We start from the raw sequence: 20,905 nt of genomic DNA on the forward strand, positions 1-20,905 counted from the left end.
TACGTGAGGTCAGCCGGGAGCACAGTTCCACTGGTGGCACACTGGTCACACAACGTTCAACTTGTGTCAGGTTACCAGACCTCCCTACTGGAATGTCAGGAGCTATCGTTTTTATCTTTTTTGGTGGGTATGGGAGTACCAGGGACTGAACTCAGAGGCCCTCGACCACTGAGCCACATCCCCAGCCCTATTTTGTATTTTATTTAGAGACAGGGTCTCACTGAGTTGCTTAGTGCCTCACTTTTGCTGAGGCTGGCTTTGAACTTGCGATCCTCCTGTCTCAGCCTCCTGAGCCACGGGGACTATCATTTTAGGCATACCACAATTGCCCTGCATGGTACCTTTTACCATTAAAAGCAGTATTTATTGGATGCAAATATATACATTTGTAACCGTCTTTGCAACATTGTCATTTTCTGATGTATGGAGAACCTCAAGACAAGGACCATGTTTCTCTTGACCTCTGACTTCTCATTCTGATGTATAGATGGGGAAATGGAGGCCCGGTGGAAAAAAAAATGTTGACCCCCTTATCAAAATCACTTGTCTGGTGGCCCTTTTAGACCTGCCCCACACAATCATTCATGGCAGGTGAAGAGCTTTCATTATTTGTTTATTTATTTGTTTGCAGTACTGGGTACGGAACCCAGGGACACTTTTCCACTGAGTAACATTCCCAGTCCTTTTCATATTTTATTTTGAGACGGGATTTCACTAAGTTACTGAGGCCGACTTTGAACTTGTGATCCTCCTGCCTGAGCCCTCCCCTCCACCCCGCCTCATTCATGGATTACAAGCGTGCACCACAGCACCCAGCAAGTAGCTCTTTTAAACTATAAGTAAGATCCTGTCACTCCTCGGTGTCAAACTCCAATAGCTTCCCCATGTACCTATGATATGACCCAGACTCCACCCCAGCCAGCAGTAGCAGGCTGAATACTGCCTCATGTGGGCAGGAAACTACAGCCACAGAATGACCTTTCTGGCCTCAGGCACACCAAGCCCCTTTGCACCACAGGCCCTTTACACATGCGGTTCCCTCTGCCTGGAACGCTCTTTCCCAGGGACAGCTGCCTTTTCATCATAGACAGGTCCCAGGACAATGTCACCTCCTGCAGAGCCTCCCTCCTGTCCCACTGCTTCCCCATTATCCTGCCTTTCTTGACATCACTCACCTCTTCCTGAGACTACCCAGCTGATTTATGTGTTTAATATTCTTTTCAGCTTCATTCCCTAGAAAACAGGCACACAGAGGGCGGACCTCTTCTGTGGGTCCCTGCCGACTTCCCAGGGCCTAAGATAAAGCTCCCAGGCAGCTTTCCAGGGTAGCAGTGCAGACAAACGGCTGAGCTGGATTTCAATCCTCATCCGTAATGACCATCCTGTGTGGCCTCCCTTTCTGATAATTCATTAATTCTCTACAGTCCATCCAGCTCAGGAGAGTCTCTCACTGGTAAGAAGTCTCTGGAAGCCAAGAGTCTCCAGCTTCCTGCCTGGTACCTGGGAGCATCATCTCTAATGCCCACGGTGACATCTTGGAAGCACTCTTCCCTCCCTGGGTGGGTGGCTCACCGACAGGGTGTTGAGGTGAAGTTGGTGGACACTGGATGAGGTCCCTGGGGGCCAGACAGTCCCAACAGGGCAGGGCAGGGCAGGACAGCCCAGGCCTGTGAGGAAGTACAGTCACACATCTGGTGGGGTTTTGTGTCCAGAGGGACTGGGCTCCAGCAGACAGGGGGCACACGAGCCAGGGAGGAAAGAGGCCTGAGTCTGGGAATGGGAAATGCCCCCTGGCTGCATAGGGCATCAACAGGGCTACCAATGCTGGGAGGCTGGAGAAGTAATTCCAAGGTCCAGGCGAGGTGGGAGGAGACTGGGGAAGAAAGGAGACAGGTGCCTTACTCCTGGGGGTGGGGCATGGAGTCAGGAGCTCACAGTCCCCAAGCTAGTTCCTCTGGCTGCACTGAATACACCCATATGTCCAGAGCCCTAACGAGGAGGGGCACGGGGAGCCTCTCTGAGCCTCTGCCAGGCAGCTGCAGTGGAGCTCGTTCCTCATCGACTGACTCCACCCCTCACCCGCTGGCTCCACCCCTCACCCGCTGGCTCCACCCCTCACCCGCAGAGCTCCAGCAGCTGCATTTTTAAGAAGACTCCCAGGGACATTTGGCAAGGATTGGGACAGGCAAAATTTTACTTTTCACTTAATTTCTTAATAGTTTTTTGAATTATACTATAAGCATTTTTTAAGACTAATTTTAAGACACATATAGAAAAGGCTTCTGGGTTTGGGAATCACTTGCTAGGAGAGGCCAGGCGGGGTGGGGACAGGGGAGCTGTAGCTCCCTGGGAGGGTAGAACAGATGCCCCCAGCCCCTCCAGCCCCCATGGGCACTGCCTCTGCGGGAGCTGCCAGAAGTCCCCCAGGGGTGCCAGCAGGAGGAGTTCAGAGTGTGTTGCCAAAAGCTCAGCTCTAGACCCCCCTGGAGGCACCGTGAGTGGCAAACAAAGAGGCGCTGCTCCTCTCCCGCTGGGTGCAGAGCCTGGCAGTTGGCAGACTTCTTCCCCAATGTTCCCGATACCTTCCCTGCCCCCACTCTCCACAAACTCACCTAGGCTTGGGCCACAGCGCCAAAGCTCAACCAATAGCCAGAGGAAGGGTCTTGGAGGTGACTGCCGCTATAGCCAGAGCACACACTGTCCCAGGAACGCTTAGTCACCTCCCAAACAAAGAGGTGGCCTTTCCACTCTCCTATGCACCTGTCTCTCAGCCTCTGTATGTGTGTGTGTGTATATGTGTGTGTGCCCCTGAGATGGCGGCGAGGCCCTCCAGTCCCCCAGCATCCAGGGAGATCACTATTCGGAACACCCCTCTTGGGACAACCTCATCCTGTCACCACCAAGTTATAACTCTAAGCACATCCTCCCTCTATCTCAGAGATTGGGACATCTCCCTTGATCCCCAGAGACACAAGGCACAGAGAAGGCACAAGACTGCCACTAGTCACACAGCAATGGTAAAGCCAATCCAGGCCTCTGGACATGAGAGCCAGCCTTCTGGACTCCTGCCAGCTTTCCTGCCCACCCTGCTCCTTGCCCCTGGCTCTCTGGTCTGGCCTTTTCACCCTGCCATGCCATGGGTGAGCCCTGGGCCTTCAGAGGCCCCGCCTCTGCTGAGCCTCTTGTCCCTGCAGGACACCAGGGGAGGTCAGTGAATAGGAGAAAGTGCTGGTCCAACAGCACTGAACTGGAGAGATGAAGGGCAGCAACACAGAATGCAACACGGGGCCTGCCGGGAGGCCTGCAGGGAGCAGCGGGAGCACCCCATACAGCAGGACCTCCAGGAAGCCTAGGTCTGCCAGCTGCGCCTCTCAAATACCTGACACGAAGCCTGCCCTCATGCGATGGCTCCCTTCCTCTGCACAGCTCACCATTGCACCCACACCATCCCTCAGAACCACCCTCCGCAGATGGGCCCAGAGGCTGCTCCCGCACTGCTTCATTTAGGATGGAGATTGGCATCTGTGAAGACAACATCTTCTCCAACACACCGACCCTGGTCCCGGCCATTACTGCCCCTCCACACAGGCCAATGAGGAGCAGTCTTCTGGGCAGCCTTCTCAAAATTGCATGTCCATGTGACTCGCCCAGGCATCTTGTTAAAATGCAGATTGGGGTTTTTTAGGTTTGGAGTGGGGCCCAGTGCTTTTGAATTTCTCACAGTCTCACAGGCACATTGACGCTGATGTTCCAGGACCACTGGTAAGGTCCTAGGCCTGAGGTTCCCAAACCTTTCTGCAAATTAGAATTAGCTGGCTCTCTGTCCCCAAACCTAGGTCACCTCCGAGACCACTTGTTTTGGGACCAGAGAGTGGGCTGGTGTGGTTGAACCAGAGCTCACCTGCAGTTCACTAGCCTCTTGGAGTGGCTAGTGTGGGCGCTGTCCCAGGTGCTGAGCGGAGAGCTCAGAATGAGACCCGCCCACCCTCTTGGAGCTTACAGTCCAGAGAAAAAGATGTTAAACAAGGAGTCAGCCCAGCAAATAGGATGAGGCTAGGTCAGGGGAAAGCTGTGACGGAAATAAACAGTATGAAAGAGAAAAGGGGGAGACTCCCTCAGAATGGGTGGCCAGGGGAGCTCTTCCAAGGATGTAACAGAGCTGAGACCTGAAGGTTGAGACAGGGCCAGCCATGTAAGCAGCCAGGTTAGGGTATCAGGCAGAGGGGATGGCAGGAGCACTCCCATGCCAACATCCAGGGGGACGGACTTGGGTCTTGGTTCTAAGCCCAGGGGTGGAGGAGGGAGGCAGGGGAGGGGAGCCTGGAGGTGGGCAGGCCTGGGTCAGGCACCTACCTCTGGCTGAGAGCTTCTTGGTGTTGATGATCTTAGCAGCATACTCCTGGCCAGCCAGCACCTTCACACACCTGCGCACGACCGAGAAGGCTCCCCTGGGAGGACAGAGAAGGCAGAGAAGGTGAGAGGCCCGGGGTTGTGTCCTTGGGGACACTGGAGTTCACACAGCTGCACAGTGCTGGGAGGGAAGCCTCTATTGGAGCTGCTCAGGGGCACAGGGACTGCTGTGGCCCAGCTCAGAATAGCATGGCTGGAGAGAGCCAGAGAGGGACCCAGAAGCTTGGTCTCACTCAAGATCAGCCTCCTGGGGTCACCAAAACTTTGGCTCACCAAGTTGCAAAGCTTTGGAATCCTGTAGTGGTAGAACCACTGAATCCAGGTCTCTTAAAATCTTTAGCTTCTTTTATTCTTTGAGTAGGTAACACATGGACATGACTCAAAGTTCAAAAGGTTTTTTTAAAAAGTACAGTGAAAAGACTCCCCCCAACCCTGTACCCCAGCCTCTGAGGTCCCTTCTCTGGAGGTAGCCACTGCTACTGGCCCTTATGCCTCTTTATGCAGATACCTACCCCCTCACAAAGCTGTTCTGTACCCTCCTTTTTCTCTGTTAGTAATGTATTTTGGAGATCATTCTTCATATCAAAACATAAAGAGCTCCTCATTATATCATATGTAATTGTATGACTGTCCTGTACTTTACCAGCCAGGCCCCTAGTGAAGGGCAAGTGGGTTAGTTTCAATCTTTAGTTATTGCAAGAGTATTATACTGACTAACCTTGTACTGGGTATTAGGATTACATTTCCCATGTGCGCACACATCTGTGGCATGAATTCCTAGAATGGGTGTCTTTTGGTCAAGAGGTAGGCATTGTTTGGAAATTTTGATAAAGACTGAGAGTGTGCATCTTATTTAGCAATGGCACCAACTTACTTTCCCACTAGTATGTGAGGGGACAGATTCCCTGTGCCACTGTCCACAATGTGTGTTATCAACCGTTTTTATATTTGCTGGTAAGAGAGATGGAAAATGACAATGGATATTGATTTAGTTTTTAATTATCATATTAAGAGTGAGACTGAGCATCCTTTCCTGTGTTTTAAGAGGCTCCTGGGATTCTATCCGCAAAGTATCCATGACCAGAAGAGAACTTGGGGGAAGGACTGTGGGTTTCAGAGCTCATGGGGAAATGGATTATTGTCCCAAGCAATGGAGCTCATCACCCCACATCATTTAGTTTTTTAAGAAAACCTAGAAGTCTAGATAATTTCCCAATTGGAGTCTTGTCCCCAAAGGATTTGAGGGCAGGACCAGCCTGAGGGCTGGATCTGGAGCTGAGAAGCCACCAAGTGCTGCACTCTGCTCTGTCCCACAGAGGCAATCTGGCCCCACAACTCACACCAAGGAGGCTTCCAAGGGGCCTGACAGTGACCTTGGCCACAACTATCACTGCCCTAAACACACACTCATGGCAAGAAGAGGAGCTCCTGGGCAGACTTCCCAAACGCAGGTGTTCCTACAGGCCATCCAGCCATCTTGCTAAAATGGCCATTCTGACTCTTTGTGACCAGAGTGGAGGCTCAGGACTCCGAGGTCTAGTGGAACTCTGTGTAGATGGCTCAAGGTCACACAGCAAGTTACAGGCAGGGCCACATCTCTGAGATCAGCGCTTCTGGGTGTTTGACTTCCACACCTAGTGAGCCCACTTGGGTTCCTGCCCAGGTTCCCCAACACAGCCTCCAAGTTTCAATCTCCCCATCCAAGAAAAGAGGCCAGCCAAGTCACTCAGATGAGACCAACAGGAGCAGAGGAGGCCTCTGACAGAAGGTCTGCCCTGCTCATAGCCTGAGTCCGCTATCTCTGAATTCACACCCGGGCAGCAGGAAGTGAGCAGTCAGGAAGCTCTAGAGAAGGAAGAGGAAGACAGAGGCGACGATGAACACAAGGGACTCGGAAATACGACCTCATAGGAAAGCTAAAGGCCAGAATCCATGCAGAATGGTAGGTCCGCCCTGAGGTGTGCAGCCCTGCCTGTTCTTCACCAGAAAGAAAGCAGTAGGCCCTGTGACCCCCACAAGACTCTGCTCCTGCTGTGGGGCCCCTCCTCTGATCCCTGGAGCCCCCCTGTATAGGAAAATTCCTTTCCCTGACTCACTCCTACCGTGCTTCTGGTCACCAGACAGAGACAGCTTCTTCAAACCAACCCATTCTACTCTGTGGACACCAGTTGTGTCCCTCAATTCTATTAAGATGCTTTCTAGAGTTGGTGCAGACCCCACAGGTTAAGGGTTCCATGCACAGGACAGCCCCCTCATCTTAGATGCCCGTCCCTAGCAGTGGGTCCCCAAGTTACCTTCTGTCCAACTTGGCTAGCAACTGAAAGTTCCCACAACCCTCTTCTCAGGCTAGAGAATTTTCTAGGATGATTCACAGAGCTCAGAAAAACACATTTACTTATTATAGAACAAAAGATATGATAAAGGACACAGATGGACGGCCAGTGACGAGGTAGGCCAGGCTGGGAAGCATCCTGAGCACACGGGTTCTGTCCTTGTGGATCTGGGGTGTGCTAACCTCCTGCCACATGGCTGTTTACCATCCAGAAGGTCTCTGCACCCCACCCCTCAGCACCTTTATGAAGGCTCCGTCACATGGGTAAGAAGGAATATTAACTCAGTCCCCAGTCCTCTCGCCTTCCCAGAAGGTGGGGTTGGGGCTGAAGGCTCCAAGCAAATCACGCCTTGGTCTTTCTGGTGACCAGCCCCATTCAGAAGACCACCAAGAGTCACCTCATCAGAACAAAAGATGCCCCTAGCCCCTGAGAAATTCCCAGGGATGAATATGTCAGGAACTGGGATCAAAGACCAAATATTAGAACTCGAGATGCTCTGGACAGCCCTATCCCTTAGGGAATTAGTAGAGTCTTAGGAGCTCTGCTATCCACCAGGCACAAGACCAACTGTATATTTGTCTTACATCACAAGACCATGGTCCCATATTCCCCATCAGGTCCAGGATGGTGGCAGCTCGTCCAGCTCCTGTCTCTCCCAGCTGGGTGAGTTCCTAGAGGCCAGAACTTTCACCTCCCTCTCTAGGCCCCAGCACCAGGGACCCAGTGTCTGTCTGTTACCAAAAGGGCCTCTGTAAGTGTTCCGTGTAGGAGCAGGAGGTTGATATAAGCAAGAGCCAGAGAAACAGAAATATGACAAGAGAGAATTTTTAGGCAGGATTTTTAGAGGGACAGGAACATGCATCTGAGAATAGCAGAGGACTATTGATCTCTCAAACCCAGGCAGGGGGATGGACCCAAAGACCTTCAGGTTCCTGCCAGCTGGGAACCTAGATTCTCAAGAGCCCTGGGGAGAAAACAGTTAAAGTGGCCACTTCTGGGAAGGGTTCTGACCCTCCACAGAGAGGCGGGCAGGGACAGAGGAAGGCGGCCAGCTGCTGAGGGCAGGGCTGCCCCAGCATCTAGCCTGTGCTCAATCCGGGATAGAGTTCAATTAATATGTGTCCAGTGGATGGAGGGATAGAGGGAGAAATGTGTAGTTTCTCCACTAGAAAAATAAAACTCTATTCTAGGTACAGATTTTAGGTTAGTGGTCCTCAAATTGGCAGCTACAGAATCTCCTGGGGATTTTTTAAAAATATAGATTCCTACTAAATCAGAACCCCTGTGTGTGGACTCTGGGAATAGGTGATTTTTTTCTAACCCTGACCCTGCCCTGACTATCTTCTGGGGAAGTCCTGTTACATATCCCATCTCTCCTGGAATCGGTACCAGTAGGGACGTCACTTGGGCTCTGTACTGGGAGCTTGATGGGACCTATGAGCCTGGGCTCTGCCCTAAGGAGCCAGGGGCCTAAGTCTTACAAAACTGGCTGCTCAGGACAGGGCCAAGTTCTCACAAGAATCAGAGATTCCTGATCAGGGGCCCAGGCCTTGGGCAGGGAGGCTGCAGGGACTCTGAACCCCCGAAGAACAAGAATATCATATCTGCATGAGGTTGGGTGTGTGCATTTGTCCCGGGCAGGGGCGCATGGCTTTCCTCTGGTGCTTGGAGGGAGGCATTTCTCAAAACCAGCTCAGAACTACTGACCCAGAGGGCTTCTTCACCCCAAGTGCACAAGCAACAAGCACCTTCTTGACCTGCACAGCAGCTCTGTGAAGTCAGAATCCTTTCAACAGACTGGGAAACTGAGGCCTCGAGTGAGCAGGCAAATTCCCAGTGACCCTGTGAAGAGGATTCAGATCACATCACGTGGACTTTTTCTCCTCACTCCACCAAAGGCAGGAGAGATCATAGCCTCAAGAACCAGGACTCTGTGGTCACAAAGACCTGTGGTCCGATCCTGGCCCACCCCTAGCAGACTGCGTGGCTGGAACTTGCACTTCATGGCTGCTCCGAGCAGAACACCAGCTCCTGAGGTGCTGGGGAGATGAGACAAAGCTCCGGCTCAGGGCCAAGCACGCAGAGCAGAACAAGACAGAGCAGGGAGGAGAGGGGCCCAAGGAGGTGAAGAAAGGGCCTGGGCCAGGGAGACCTCTGGGCTACCCATGCAGCCTCGGTCTCCGTCTATAGGAGGGAAGGCTCCTCTGCCTGCCACAGTGGCAGGGAGCAGGAAGACAAGGGCCGATGAGAGTCATCGCACATAATTGAGACTAAAAACCAGGAAGGGGAGTGCACACCTATAATCCCAGCTGTTTGGGAGGCTGAGGCAGGAGGATCACAAGTTTAAGATCAGATTGAGTAACCTAATGAGACTCCATCTCAAAATAGAAAATAAATTAAAAAATTAAAAGGTCTGGGGGTGTAGCTCAGTGGTAAAGCACCCCAGGTTAGACACTGAAGGGTGGAATTTGGGAGGACTTGGGCAGGGTTGGGTCCTGATTGAGCCTCAGTTTCTTCATTGGCAATGTGGAGGCTGGGGTGGGAATGAGGCGCAATAGTGTGGAGGTCGTTCCAGCTTCCGTGTCGTACCCCAGGTCTGTGCAACAGCCCTTTCTGTGATGGTGGAATTACTCTGAATTGCTCAGTGGGGCAGCCAACCAGGCAATATGGCTGCAGTGCATTGGACCTGTGGCCGGTGGGACCACAGAATGGAATTTTAATTGGATTTCCTTGAAGTTGCTCTATGTGGCTAATGCCTACCATGTCGGAGAATGCAATTCTAAGTGAGTAAGAGTAGGCATTTCTGGACCTGCCCAACCAGAGTTCAAATTGCTGTTCAGCCACTTATGAGCAGGTTGCTTCCCTGTGGTCTGCCTGTTTTCTCCCTTGTAAAATATGAACAATAAGAGTACCCATCCTGTGCAGTGGCTTCCAGGACTCAGTGAGATAATCAGTAGGCTGGAGTTAGCAGAATCCCTGGAGCACAATAAATGCTCAAGAAACAATGCCCTGTACAGGGGCCGTGATATGCCAAGGGTGAGAACAGTTAGCATCATCGGTAATAAAATGGACCTTGCTGGCCAAGCTCAGGATGAAGCAAGCAGGGAAGAGCTGTGTAAAGGCCATGGTGGGGAGGGCAAGGCTGCTCCCCAGGCTGAGCAGCTGCCCTGGTGTGTGCAGGCACGAGTGTGAGCTGGCAGGGAGGCCCCACCCGGCACCCAGCAGATTGCAGAGAGGGCAGAGCCGTAGAGAATGTGGGGCCGTGCTAATGGGCTGTGAAGAGAGGATTCACACTGGGAAATTGCTTTCTGGCTGCCTGGCAGGCGCCGTGTCCTGGGCGTTGTGGGCTGCCAGCCACGGGGGTCTGCCACCTGCTCCAGCCTGGAGTACCCTGAAATGTGAACATGACTGCCAGGTGCAGCAGCAAGGGCACTGGGGTTGGGGGACAGAAGACCCACGTCCCTACCCAGCTCAACTACCAGCTTGCTTATCCTGTTGGGTCTCAGTTTCCCCATTTGAAAGAAGGGGGTAGAAGTCATTGTGAGTGTCCCTGCCGGCAGAGAAGTCGCTGCCAACTGCCTCTAAGGGAAACCTCTTCGCCTTCCCTGGGAGCTACTCAGAGCTCCTCCAGGGGGTCTCTTATTCCCTAAGCCCTCTCCCTGCACTCTGGCCTCATCTGGGTCTGATTGTTTGGGCTCTTTACAGTCTCCAATCTTCCCTTCATTGGCTGCCTCTTCAGATATTCTCCCCAATAAAATGAAACAACGAGAACTTTTCTCTCAACCCAGCAGCCCGAGCTGCTTCCTCCCTCCCATTCTTTTTGCTGCCAAACTTCCAGAACAAATGTCCGACATCCGCCGCCTCCTCTTCCCACCTCCCACACTCCATGAACCCACTGCAATCTGGTTGCCACCCCCAGGGCTCCATGGAAGCAATGCTCGTGCCAGGCTCACCCACCCAAAGCCTCCCCTCCCCAGTGCCCCTGGCAGCCCCCCTTTGGCCCTGGTCCGCCTCGCTGTCCTATACCAGGTAGCGCTGGGCCCAGGGACCACCTGCTTCAAGGCTTATCCCCCTCTTTTTTTTCTAGGTCACTTTGCTGTCCCTGGCATCCCCCTTCACCCACAGTGCCTTGCTGTCCCTCAGTCCCCCAGCCACATTAAAGCTCCTTGTTCCCTCTCCACCCAACCTCTGACAACTTCCTCCTCTATCCCCTGTACCAGGGGCCATTAGCTGGGATCTCTGGGGAGGCTCTGGGCATTCATGAATCCACTTAAAATTGTATTAAAATGATGCTGTGTCTGTGCATTGTTCTGGGCAAAGGACGCATATTCTTCCGCTTCACAAAACAGCCCATGACTCTCCAAATGGCTAAAGCCACTGACATCACTCAGGACTGAAATCTGCATCCACACACCTCGCCCCCACCTTCAGAATTCTGGTTCCACACTTTGACCTACTCGTTTCCTTGCCTGGGTGCTCCATGGCAAGCCACTCTCTTCCCCCAAATCTCCCCACTCTGTTAAGATACATAAGCATCTGGCTTTCTGAGATGAGCTGGGGTGATTTCAGAAGGTTCAGAGGCAGACAGACTAGTGGCCTGTGAAAGGATTAGCATCCAAACCTCTTGGTGGTGACCCAGGCCGACTGATCTAATTGCCCAGAACAGATAGGGTTAGAGTGCCTGGGGGAAAGCAAGAGCTGGGGCTGGCCACCAGAGCAGCATCATGTTGGACCAGAGTGGGGGGCCACACCACATCAGAGACGGGCATTCCCAGTCGAACCTTACCATGCAAGCCAACTCTTATTCCACAGATGAATAAACTGAGGCCAAGACCTTGAACTCAGGATTCATTGCTCTTGCAATACCCCATACTCTGGGATCACAGCGACCGTATTTGGAGCCCAGTGGGCCGTAACGTAGGCAGATCGGCAGGAGATAATGCAGCCTTGCGCATGCAGGAGCAAGTGGGCATGACTGGGAGAGGGTCACTTACATGATTACCACCGAGGGCTCCCAAATGGTTGAAAAGTCAGGTTTGCTCAGAAACAAAGGAAAATCCTGGACAAGGTGGGGTTTCCCCACCCAGTACTGGAGATCGGACCCAGGGTTGCTCTACCACTGAGCTACATCCCCAGACTTTTTTATTTTTTATTTTGAGAGCGGGTCTCGCTAAGTTCCTCAGGTTGGGCTTGAATGTGTGATCCTCCAGCCCCAGCTTCCTGAGTCACGAGGAAGACAGGTGTGCACCCTGTACCCAGAAGCTCTATGTACCTTAATCAAATCCTGTCTCTTTGGGGGCCTCAGCTCTCCTATCTGTGTGATCTACTGTTGGTATAATAATGGAGCCTTGTCTTTCTTTTTCTTTATTTCCTTTTTCATTGGTAGTATACTTTCTTAAAAATAAACAAGCAAAAAACAGCTATGCTGGTTCTCCCAAATGGCAACTAGATCAGAGAAGATGGGCTGGGCTTGGGATGCCCTCCTCCTGACTGCCCCCTCCCCTCCTCAGCTTGTCTCAGCAGCTCTGTGAGCAGAACTCTGCAGCCACAGCATTACACAGACAGACGGATAATCCGGGACCTGTACTGAGACAGCTCCTCTCCCCTGCTGCCCGCCACTGTGGCTGCACCACCCACTCCCAGACTCCAGAAGATGCTGCAGGGACGAGCTGTCCCACCCCCCCACCCCCCCGGGGGGCCCCAACGCCAACCCAGCAGAAGCCTCGTGGGGGACACAGAAGGCCTGGGAACCAGAAGATTCTGTTTGCTGCAGGGAACATTGAACCAACAGAAGTTCCAGCATATTCCTTGTTTTGGCTGTACATGGGTTTTCTTGAATGGGTTACAAAAAGAAAAAAGGAAAAACAGAAAACTCTTCACAGTGCTCAGAGGGAGGGCCAGAGAGCGGCAAACAGGGCAGATGCTGAGGAGCCGCTTTCACACTGGCCTCTGACGGCTGCCTAGCCTGCCCTCACCATGGGCATGGCCCAGAGGCTTTTAGAGGTGCCAGTGTCAGACAGAGTGGTTCCGAGGGGTAAGAGCCCTATGCTGAAATGGAAAGAGTCTGAAACTCTAGTTCTACTGCGTCACCAATTTGTGTGGCCATGGGCAGGCAGGGCTCTTGCCCTCTCTGGGCTTTAATTCCCCACCTGTGAAACAGTGGAGTGCTCTACCACCGAGCTACATCCCCAGCCCTTTTTATTTTTTATTTTGAGTCAGGTTCTTGCTAAGCTACTCAGGTTGGGCTTCAATGTGTGATCCTCCAGCCTCAGCCTCCTGAGTCACGGGGAAGACAGGTATGCACCCCTGCACCCCTGCACCCCTGCTCTTATTCAGATATTCTGGATGGAACTGAGGCTGCCCTGGCCCTGCACTGTCTCCCTCTTCACTTTTGGAGCAATCATCTCACTAGGTGAGGGCAGGGATGTTGGGGTGGAGGGATACCAGGGAGGCCTAAGGTGTGGATTTGCATACAGCAGCTTCCTCAGCGCTGACTCCTGAGGCCGCACCATCTTGGGGCAGAGGAGCAGCTGTGGACGTGAGAAAGTTCCTCCTGGTGTTGAGATGAAATCTGCCTCCCTTACTGTATTACTCTGCTGTTCTGCCCCTGAGGACACCCTTGCAGATATGGGTCGGGGGACGCAGCCCCTATGGGGCTCTTCTCCCTGGTACAGGCTCCCTGCTCCTCAGTGCTCTCTCTCCTGATTTGGCTTCCAGACCATTCCCGCCCTGCCTGTGTTCCGTCTTCTAGACCATAGCAGCCTTTTAATATTCCACTAGGACCTAGCATCTGGAAGCTGTAGGCAGGCTGCACAGGCCTGAGAAGAGTGCGACCCCAGGTCCCTCGGGGGCTGACGGGCTTCACTGAAGGGCACACCTCAGAGCCCTTTGCCTGTGCTGTTCTTGCTCTCAGGAACATTCTTCCTCCCCTTCCCCCTGTTTAACTTTTTTTTTTTTTTGTACTCCTGATTGAACCCAGGGGTGCTCCACCACTAAACAGTGCCCCCAGCCCTTTATATGATTTTTTTTTTTTTTGAGACAGGGTCTTGCTAAGTTACCTAGGCTGGCCTTGAACTTGTGATCCTCCTGCCTCAGCCTCCAGAGTAGTTGGGATGACAGGTGTGCACCACTGCGCCCAACTTGGTTATTTCTTAGTTGCCCCCAGTTCCCCATGTCACCTGCTCAGGGGACTCTTCCCTGAGACCTCCCTCATTCCAACTAGTTGAGGTCTCTTTGAAGCTCACAGCTCTGTTCATAGCCCTTATCCAGATGCATTTAAATAATAGTTTCTAAAGTGATTTGACTAATGTTGGCTTCATAGCAGATCGAAAGCCCCCTGAGGGCAGAGATTGCAGGTGTTACATGCTGAGCTCAGCCCAGGGCTAGGAACAGAGGATCTGCTCAGGAAAGACTTGAATGGCTTCAAGGATCACAGATGAGTCTTTTATGTGACCACAAGATACCAAGACCCTAACCTTCTCCAGCACAGTAAGTCTTCCTTGCCTTTTAGAGCCACCTGACACGTGGCAGACAGCAGTGCCCTTGAGGTGGGTCTCAGCAGGCGGGCTGCGCAAGGCTCACCTGGACCAGAGGCTTCCTACGGTGCATGGAGTAACTCAGAATGGACAGGCCACGAGTGGGCACACAGGACAGGTGGGCTGTGTTAGAGAGAGGCCTGCCCAAAGAGAAGAAAGGGACAGAGAAAGAGAGAGACCAGAGAGATGGAGAGAGACAGAGAAGAAGAGAGAACCCAGAGCCCAGCCAGCATCATCCTGCTGTCCCTGCACTAGGAGGTGAACTTGAGCTGTGTCCTGCTGCAACCAGTGTGTGTGTGTGTGTGTGTGTGTGTGTATGCACCTGTGTGTTCCTGTGAGTTTATGTGAAGGTGCACGTGTGTGTGCACTAGCCTAGGTATGCAGGCTTGCAACCCCGAGGGAGGCCCTCACCCTGCTTAGAAGGCCTGGGCCCAGCCTGCAGGGGGTACTGGCAGCAGTGTCAGCGTGTGCTTGTGGAGGGAGGTGGCAGGAAGGGAGGGAGGCTCGGCAGAGTGTCAGTGTGTCTCAGCCCGTGTGGGGGCGGCAGTGTGGGGGTGGAGGGCTGCGGCATGCACCAGAACATGTGCCTGCCTGCCGCTCGGGCGGCTTGAAGGGAGAACATGAGGAAAGGCTATCCCCTCCCCTGTCCTCACACCCCCTCTTTTTAAATTTAATTTATTAATTATTTTAATTTTGAGACAAGGTCTTGCTAAGTTGCTGAGGCTAGCCTTGAATTTGCAATCCTCCTGCCTCAGCCTCCCAAGATGCTGGGATTACAGGCATGTGCCACAGTGCCCGACATCCTTTACACCCCTCTTGAGGTCCTATGTCCCAATTTCCCATCCTTTGGTTTCTGATCCCTGCAAATCACTGTCTCTTATTCCTGACTTTTGCCACTGCCTCTCACTGTGGCCTTGGACAAATCACTTTCCTTCCCTTTGGTTGTGGTCTCTTGTCTGTGCAATGGATGGGCTTTCTCTATGGCCCTCCCAATTCCAATGCTCTAAGGTCTGCAACTTCTCATTAATCCTGCACAAAGGGAGGCTGCAAGGGGTAGCACCCTAATGGAGCATTTCAGGCATCTATAGAGATTTGATCCCCATTTGACAGATGGTAAAGTTGTGGTACACAAAGGATAAGTGATTCATCCAGGGTGGCCCAGCAAATTCAAGACAGAATCATGGCTGAAAATTAAGGGACAGCTCAGAGTCCCTCCCACCCCGAGGCTACTGCCCCTTTTCCCTTGTTTGTGCTCAAGAGAGGAGATGCTCCCTGGTTACAGCATCTAGAGAGCCCCTCTCAGCAACCTTCAGAGCATGCAGGGATGCTGGAGACCCGGGTGCCACCCCCTAGGCCCCCACCTCCTCGCCCCAGTCTACTCATCTGGAGATGGATAAATAAGCCCTGCCTACCCCCCCCCCTCAGAGAAGAGCTAATGGATGGAGGTGCCCCTGGTGAGCCCCCAGAGTGTTCTGGGTATGAGAGGTTATTAGAAGTAATGGCACACTCCCATCTTTGGGTAGGGCACTAATGTCTAGGTGGCCTCTCTCTCCACTATGACATCGCCCATCCTCCTAATGGCTCTGTCAGAGAAGGGTGGGGTTGCTAAGAACATTCAACAGGCATCAGAGTCTGGGTCCAAGATTGAACCTGAGCAGCCAGGACCCTGGCCCCCAGTGTGGGGGGGCTGCCTCTTGGCCACGCTGCCTGCCACCCATGAGTCAGCCCGACTCAGCCTGGTGCACAGTGCAAATCCATGGAATAAGAAGGGCTCGGACTTAGGGGCCGGCCTCTCCTCCCTGCGTCAACCTTGCTGGCCACCCACACCCCCGCAACCCTCCCCCTACCCAGCACTGCCTGAGTCAATTTCAGATCCTTGTTTCTAGAGAGAAATGAGTGGGTTGAACTCCCTCCCTCCTTCCCTCCCTCCTCTCTCAAGTAAAATCTCCTTTGGAGGCTTTTCCTGTATAGCCCAGTGATCACACAGGCTGCAGGGTGATTCTCTGTCTCTCTAACCTCTGTGGCAGGGGTGGGATCTGAAGCCCTGTATGGAAAAGACTGGAGGAGGCTTCCTCCTTCCTCCTCCGCTGCTTTGGCCCTGACCCCCCCACACACACCGTGCGTCTCTCTGGCCCCCATCGGCAACACTCCTGCCTTCGCAGAGATCCTGGGCTTCGGAGAAGGCCGAGTATGTGGGAGCTGTGACCCAGCACCCTGTCCCTGCCTGCCGCCCAGACTCAGTGCTCCTCTTCTGGCCGTCCATGTCTCTCATCCTGGGGAGGGATGAGGGTCAGGGTCAGGGGACAGGGAAGTCAGCTCATCTCTGGGACCCCCGAGACAGCCTCATGCCAGCCCTCTAGGAGACCTGGAACTCAGTTCTGGCTTCTTCTGGGTCGGTGGGGCCTTCAGTCTGGTAGCATCTGGAAGCCCCAGAAACCCCTGCTCAGGGCCTTGCCTCCAGCCACAGCCCCCAGCTGGCTGCCCATTAGGCAGGAAGAGCAGCTCCTCTTCCGCCAGGAGCCTGCCCTTTCCTGGGGTCCTGGAAGGCCTGCAGTCACAAGCCAGGCCTCACTGGGAAGGACAGGAAGCCTGGAGGATCCTTGCCCTCCTCTCCAGCTCGGCAGCACAGGACCCAGCTGAAGGAGGCCCAAAAGCTCCAATGTCCCCTTTGAGAGTCAACTTAGCCTCCTCTGCCAGTCCTCCTGCTAGTGACCTGGAGTGGGCTCTGGAAGGGGACTTGGCTTCTGGGTTTTGACCACACTCTCCTGGCTGGAAGGGGCAGGAGTCATCAATTAAAGAGTAGGCCTTGCACGCATCTTCACTGCCCCCCTGATAGAAGGGGAGCCAAAGCCTCTCTGCCAGCCCAGGAGAGCCTTGGTCAACCCTCCCCCACACTGCACAGACTCCAGAGAAAAGGGAAATAGCAGGCTTTGCTCCCTTCCCCAGCCCTGCCCAACCCCAGAGCCCAACAGCCAACCCAGCAGTGATGTCCTGCTGGAGTCCCTGTGTGCCCTGGCTCAAGGCTGCAGCTCCACCCACCATCCCACTTAATCCTCACTAGTCTTTTTAATCTCCAGGGTGTAGATGAGGGAAGAAGTGCCACACAGTGCCCAGTGTCACAGAGCTAAGAGCTGAGTGCCGCCAGCCCACCCTGCCCCACAGGACGCTCAGACTGAAGCGGATAGACAGAGCCCCAGCTGCCTGCCTCCTCCATGGTGTGCCCTGGACTTCATAACACAGACATTAGAAGACGTGGGACCGGGCCCCTCAGCCCCTTCTCTCCAATCCAGGCATCTTCCAACTCAGGCCCAGGCACAGTCCTCCAAGGCCCTGCAAGCTCCTGACAGTGTCCGCAACATTTTGTAGGTTTGTGCATTTTTCTGGGGAATGTCAATTTAGACTTTCATCAGATTCCTGGAGGAATATGTGACCTAGAAAAGGTTAAGAACACTGAGGGTTCTGGAAGGAAGAGGTCTGACATTGATTAGACAAGGCCTGGCCGTGACTGTCACCCTCAGTTTTCCTGCCATGGTTCCCTCTCCCCTGAAATCCTGTTCCTGCCCTGGTCCTTCCAAGAGCCCAGGCAGGCAGAGGGTGACAAGGCTCACAGAGGGTCTCTGTGCAGGTCACCCACACTAAGCCCCATCTTGACAGCCTCTCCTCTAGGGGCAAAGCAGCACTTTTGATGTCACTTTGAGCACTTTAGTCACATTCCAACCATCACACTATGCTCAGTGACGCAGTCCTGCTACAAGCCAGCCTTGGTGGCAATCTTAAAGGCAGCTCCTGGCTAATCAGACAGTTCCTAGGTTCCAAGTGGGCATTGGAGACCAGCTGAAGAGAGGTCCCAGCTTGAGTTTGGGGGACATCCCAGTCCTCTAGAGCAGCTCTAAACATTGTATTCCTTCCCCCACTTCCAGCACAAAGACACACTCAGAAAGGCAGGAAGTCTGCAGGCAAGAGTGAATACATTTGCACAAGAGTGTGTGTCTGCATAAGGAAGCTGGCCTGTGTCTCTAGGTGTTAGGATAGGCTGAGCGTGTGTGTGCATGTACGTGCGCGTGCGTGTGCAGGCATTCTGCTTATACACAGCCATAGGTCCACCTCCCACACATATGCAGACACCAGCATGAGCTCACACACGCCTACAACACCCACATGAGCCTGTGAGCCCAGGCCTCGCACACGCACGCACACACACACACACACACACACATGCACACACACCTTCCTGTAGGCATCTCACAGATGTGCACATGTAGACCCCATGGGAATGCCGCTGAGTCCATGCCTCCGTGTGGGTCTTCACACATGCCTAGGCCCCACACTCATTGCTTACTGATGTGCACCCAGTTCTGACCTAACACAAACGGACTCACACAGTGACACACAGTGACACCTTCACTCCCGTGCAACCCAGCCAACAGCACTCTACATTCTCACACATGTGCACCTTTTCAGGGCACACTTGCATTTTCAAGCTGTGCACACCAATCACACACATAAGCACCTCTTTCTGGTGCACAAGCAAACATGAATGTTTGCACAACCTTTTGGTACACACACAAGTGTACCCCAGAGTCAGTACTTATACAACCTGACCAACTCTCCTCGAAAGTCCTTATACAACAGCACACATCAACCTCCACCTCAAAATGCACCCTGGGCTCAGATGTCTAGACCTCCAACTGACACACACCTGCTTCCAAAGGCCCTCTCCTCCATGCTCCAGCTGCCACGGCAGTAATAACTAACCAGGGCACTGGCGCTCCTTTGCCCAGAGGGCACCCTCCACCTCCAAACTGCACCCCAACCCTTGATCATCCCAGGTCCTCCACAAGCCTAGCTGGGGGCATCCAGGGACCTTCCCCTTCTGCAGTCTACTGGGCTCCCTCAAGATGCTCCCCGGGCTCCTCACCCTCCCACCTTCTCGCATCCGTCATCAGAGGCATAAAATGGGCTCTGGGGCTGGGCAACCTTTGCCAAAGGATCCCAGCTCTTCACCCTTCATATTATCAGCCCTGCAGCAGTGGTGTCCCCCCAGCTTGCTGATGGCACCTCCCCTCCACCCAACACCAGTCCTTCGCATATTAACCCCTCCTGTACCTATGCCCTCACTTCTGGTAGGAGCTGGAAAGGGGACAGTAGGGAGAGGATATGCTTCAGGAAGTTGGCACTCTGAACAAGGGCTGTAGGTGTCTAAAGTCAGGAAGGGCTACCTGGGAGGTGGTGACCTCTCCATCACCACAGATATCCAAGAGAAACTAGAGAAGGAATTCCAGCTGAGTAGGAAAATCCCTTTTAACCCTAAGTTTCTAAGAATCTGTGAGCACCCAGGTTGTGTCTACTTGTGCATGTGTGCACACACGTGCACACACACTGGCATAGACCACCAACCTATCACCCTTCCACACACACACCTGGCTGGCTTGGCGCATCTGCACCCACAAACATGCCTATGCCTGACTCTGGCACCTTGTGCACATGCGGGTGCCCCAAAAGCATGTAGCCTGCCTTCCTCTGTGTGCACAAGAGAGCCTGAGCAATGTAGGCACACGCCCCCCCAGCCCAAGAAACTGACCCCCTGCACCCTCCAGGACTCCCTGAAGTGCAACTCACTTTCCCAGTTCCTCGAAGAGCTGATACTCTTCTGTGAAGCGGGTGCAGGTGATGGTGGCCATCCTGGCACTGGACAGGCAGGCAAGGCTCGGGGCTGGGGCACCAGGACTGGGGCGCTGCTGCTCTGCTTCCGGAACTAGGGGCCACTCGCCTGCCTGTGTTGCTGAGTGCAAACGGAGAACCGGCTTGACTGACGAGCCTGGGGCTTCTGAGCAGGGCACTGTGGCTGCTCACAGCCTCGCGAGCCTTCGTCAGCATCCAGGTCCCCATGGCAACCACCTCCGAAACGCCCTGTTCCCGTTGCCCCGGTAACTGCCTCCCCAACACCTGCCTGCCTTCTACTGCAAAACCTGCTCCCGGACGCCCTGGCCCTACCGCACACAATACCGCAAGCCTGTGCGGGGCCAATGGAGGGTGGACTCAGCACCCCTAGGGTGAGGCACTGAGGGGCATGGAGAAGGGGGAAGAGAACAAACTTAGTCCACAAGTCATGTTCTCCTTCCCACCTCCCCCACCTCCAACTATGAGTCCCTTACAGCAGACGGGATGGGATTAAGTGGGGCAAAGAGGCAGTTGCCATGGTAACGGCCAATGGGTGCCACATTCCAGGATGGTCCTTGGGAAAGACAGGATGTAGTTACCCTGGCAACTTCGTCTTCTCTGGAGAGACAGGTATTGCCCCGTTGCCCTGGCAACAGCTGGGTTCTAAGGTTTACAGGGAAATGATGGCCAATTCATTGGGATGTCTCTCTCTGTGGATCTCAGTCTCTATAACTGTCTCTGTGTTCCCCTCTGGGGTTGGGTTGGGTTTTACTTCTGCCTCTGTCCTTCTTATTTTGCTCTTCCTCTCTGCTCTTCTGCCACTCTGTCCATCACCCTGTTTCTCTAGCTTGGGGAAGAAGTGCAGAGGAGACCCCAGGATTGGGGATGGTATAACTCTGGCCACCTGCTCACCCTGACCTCTCACTACTGTGACAGTGGGTCCCTCCTGAGTCCTCTTCCACAGCC

The 20,905-nt window shown here is 53.6% G+C and overlaps 1 protein-coding gene across 3 annotated transcripts in view; it reads right to left on the bottom strand.

Annotated features, from left to right (window-relative positions):
• Window positions 1-20,149, bottom strand: part of Camk2a (calcium/calmodulin dependent protein kinase II alpha) — a 62,344-nt gene extending 42,195 nt beyond the window's left edge. The window contains exons 1-2 of one of the 3 annotated variants that reach the window (XM_005324162.5): window positions 19,898-20,149; window positions 4,354-4,448 (exon numbers count right to left, since the gene is read on the bottom strand). In XM_005324162.5, coding sequence (XP_005324219.1) covers window positions 4,354-4,448; window positions 19,898-19,959 — 157 coding nt within the window. In that variant the 5' untranslated portion in view covers window positions 19,960-20,149. The remainder of the gene's footprint in view (window positions 1-4,353; window positions 4,449-19,897) is intronic. The other 2 variants (XM_005324163.5, XM_040273001.2) reach the window with 2 other exon arrangements.
• Between the last annotated feature and the right edge of the window lie 756 nt (window positions 20,150-20,905).

The sequence above is a fragment of the Ictidomys tridecemlineatus genome, chromosome 1, assembly GCF_052094955.1.
Source record: "Ictidomys tridecemlineatus isolate mIctTri1 chromosome 1, mIctTri1.hap1, whole genome shotgun sequence".
Taxonomy (NCBI): domain Eukaryota; kingdom Metazoa; phylum Chordata; class Mammalia; order Rodentia; family Sciuridae; genus Ictidomys; species Ictidomys tridecemlineatus.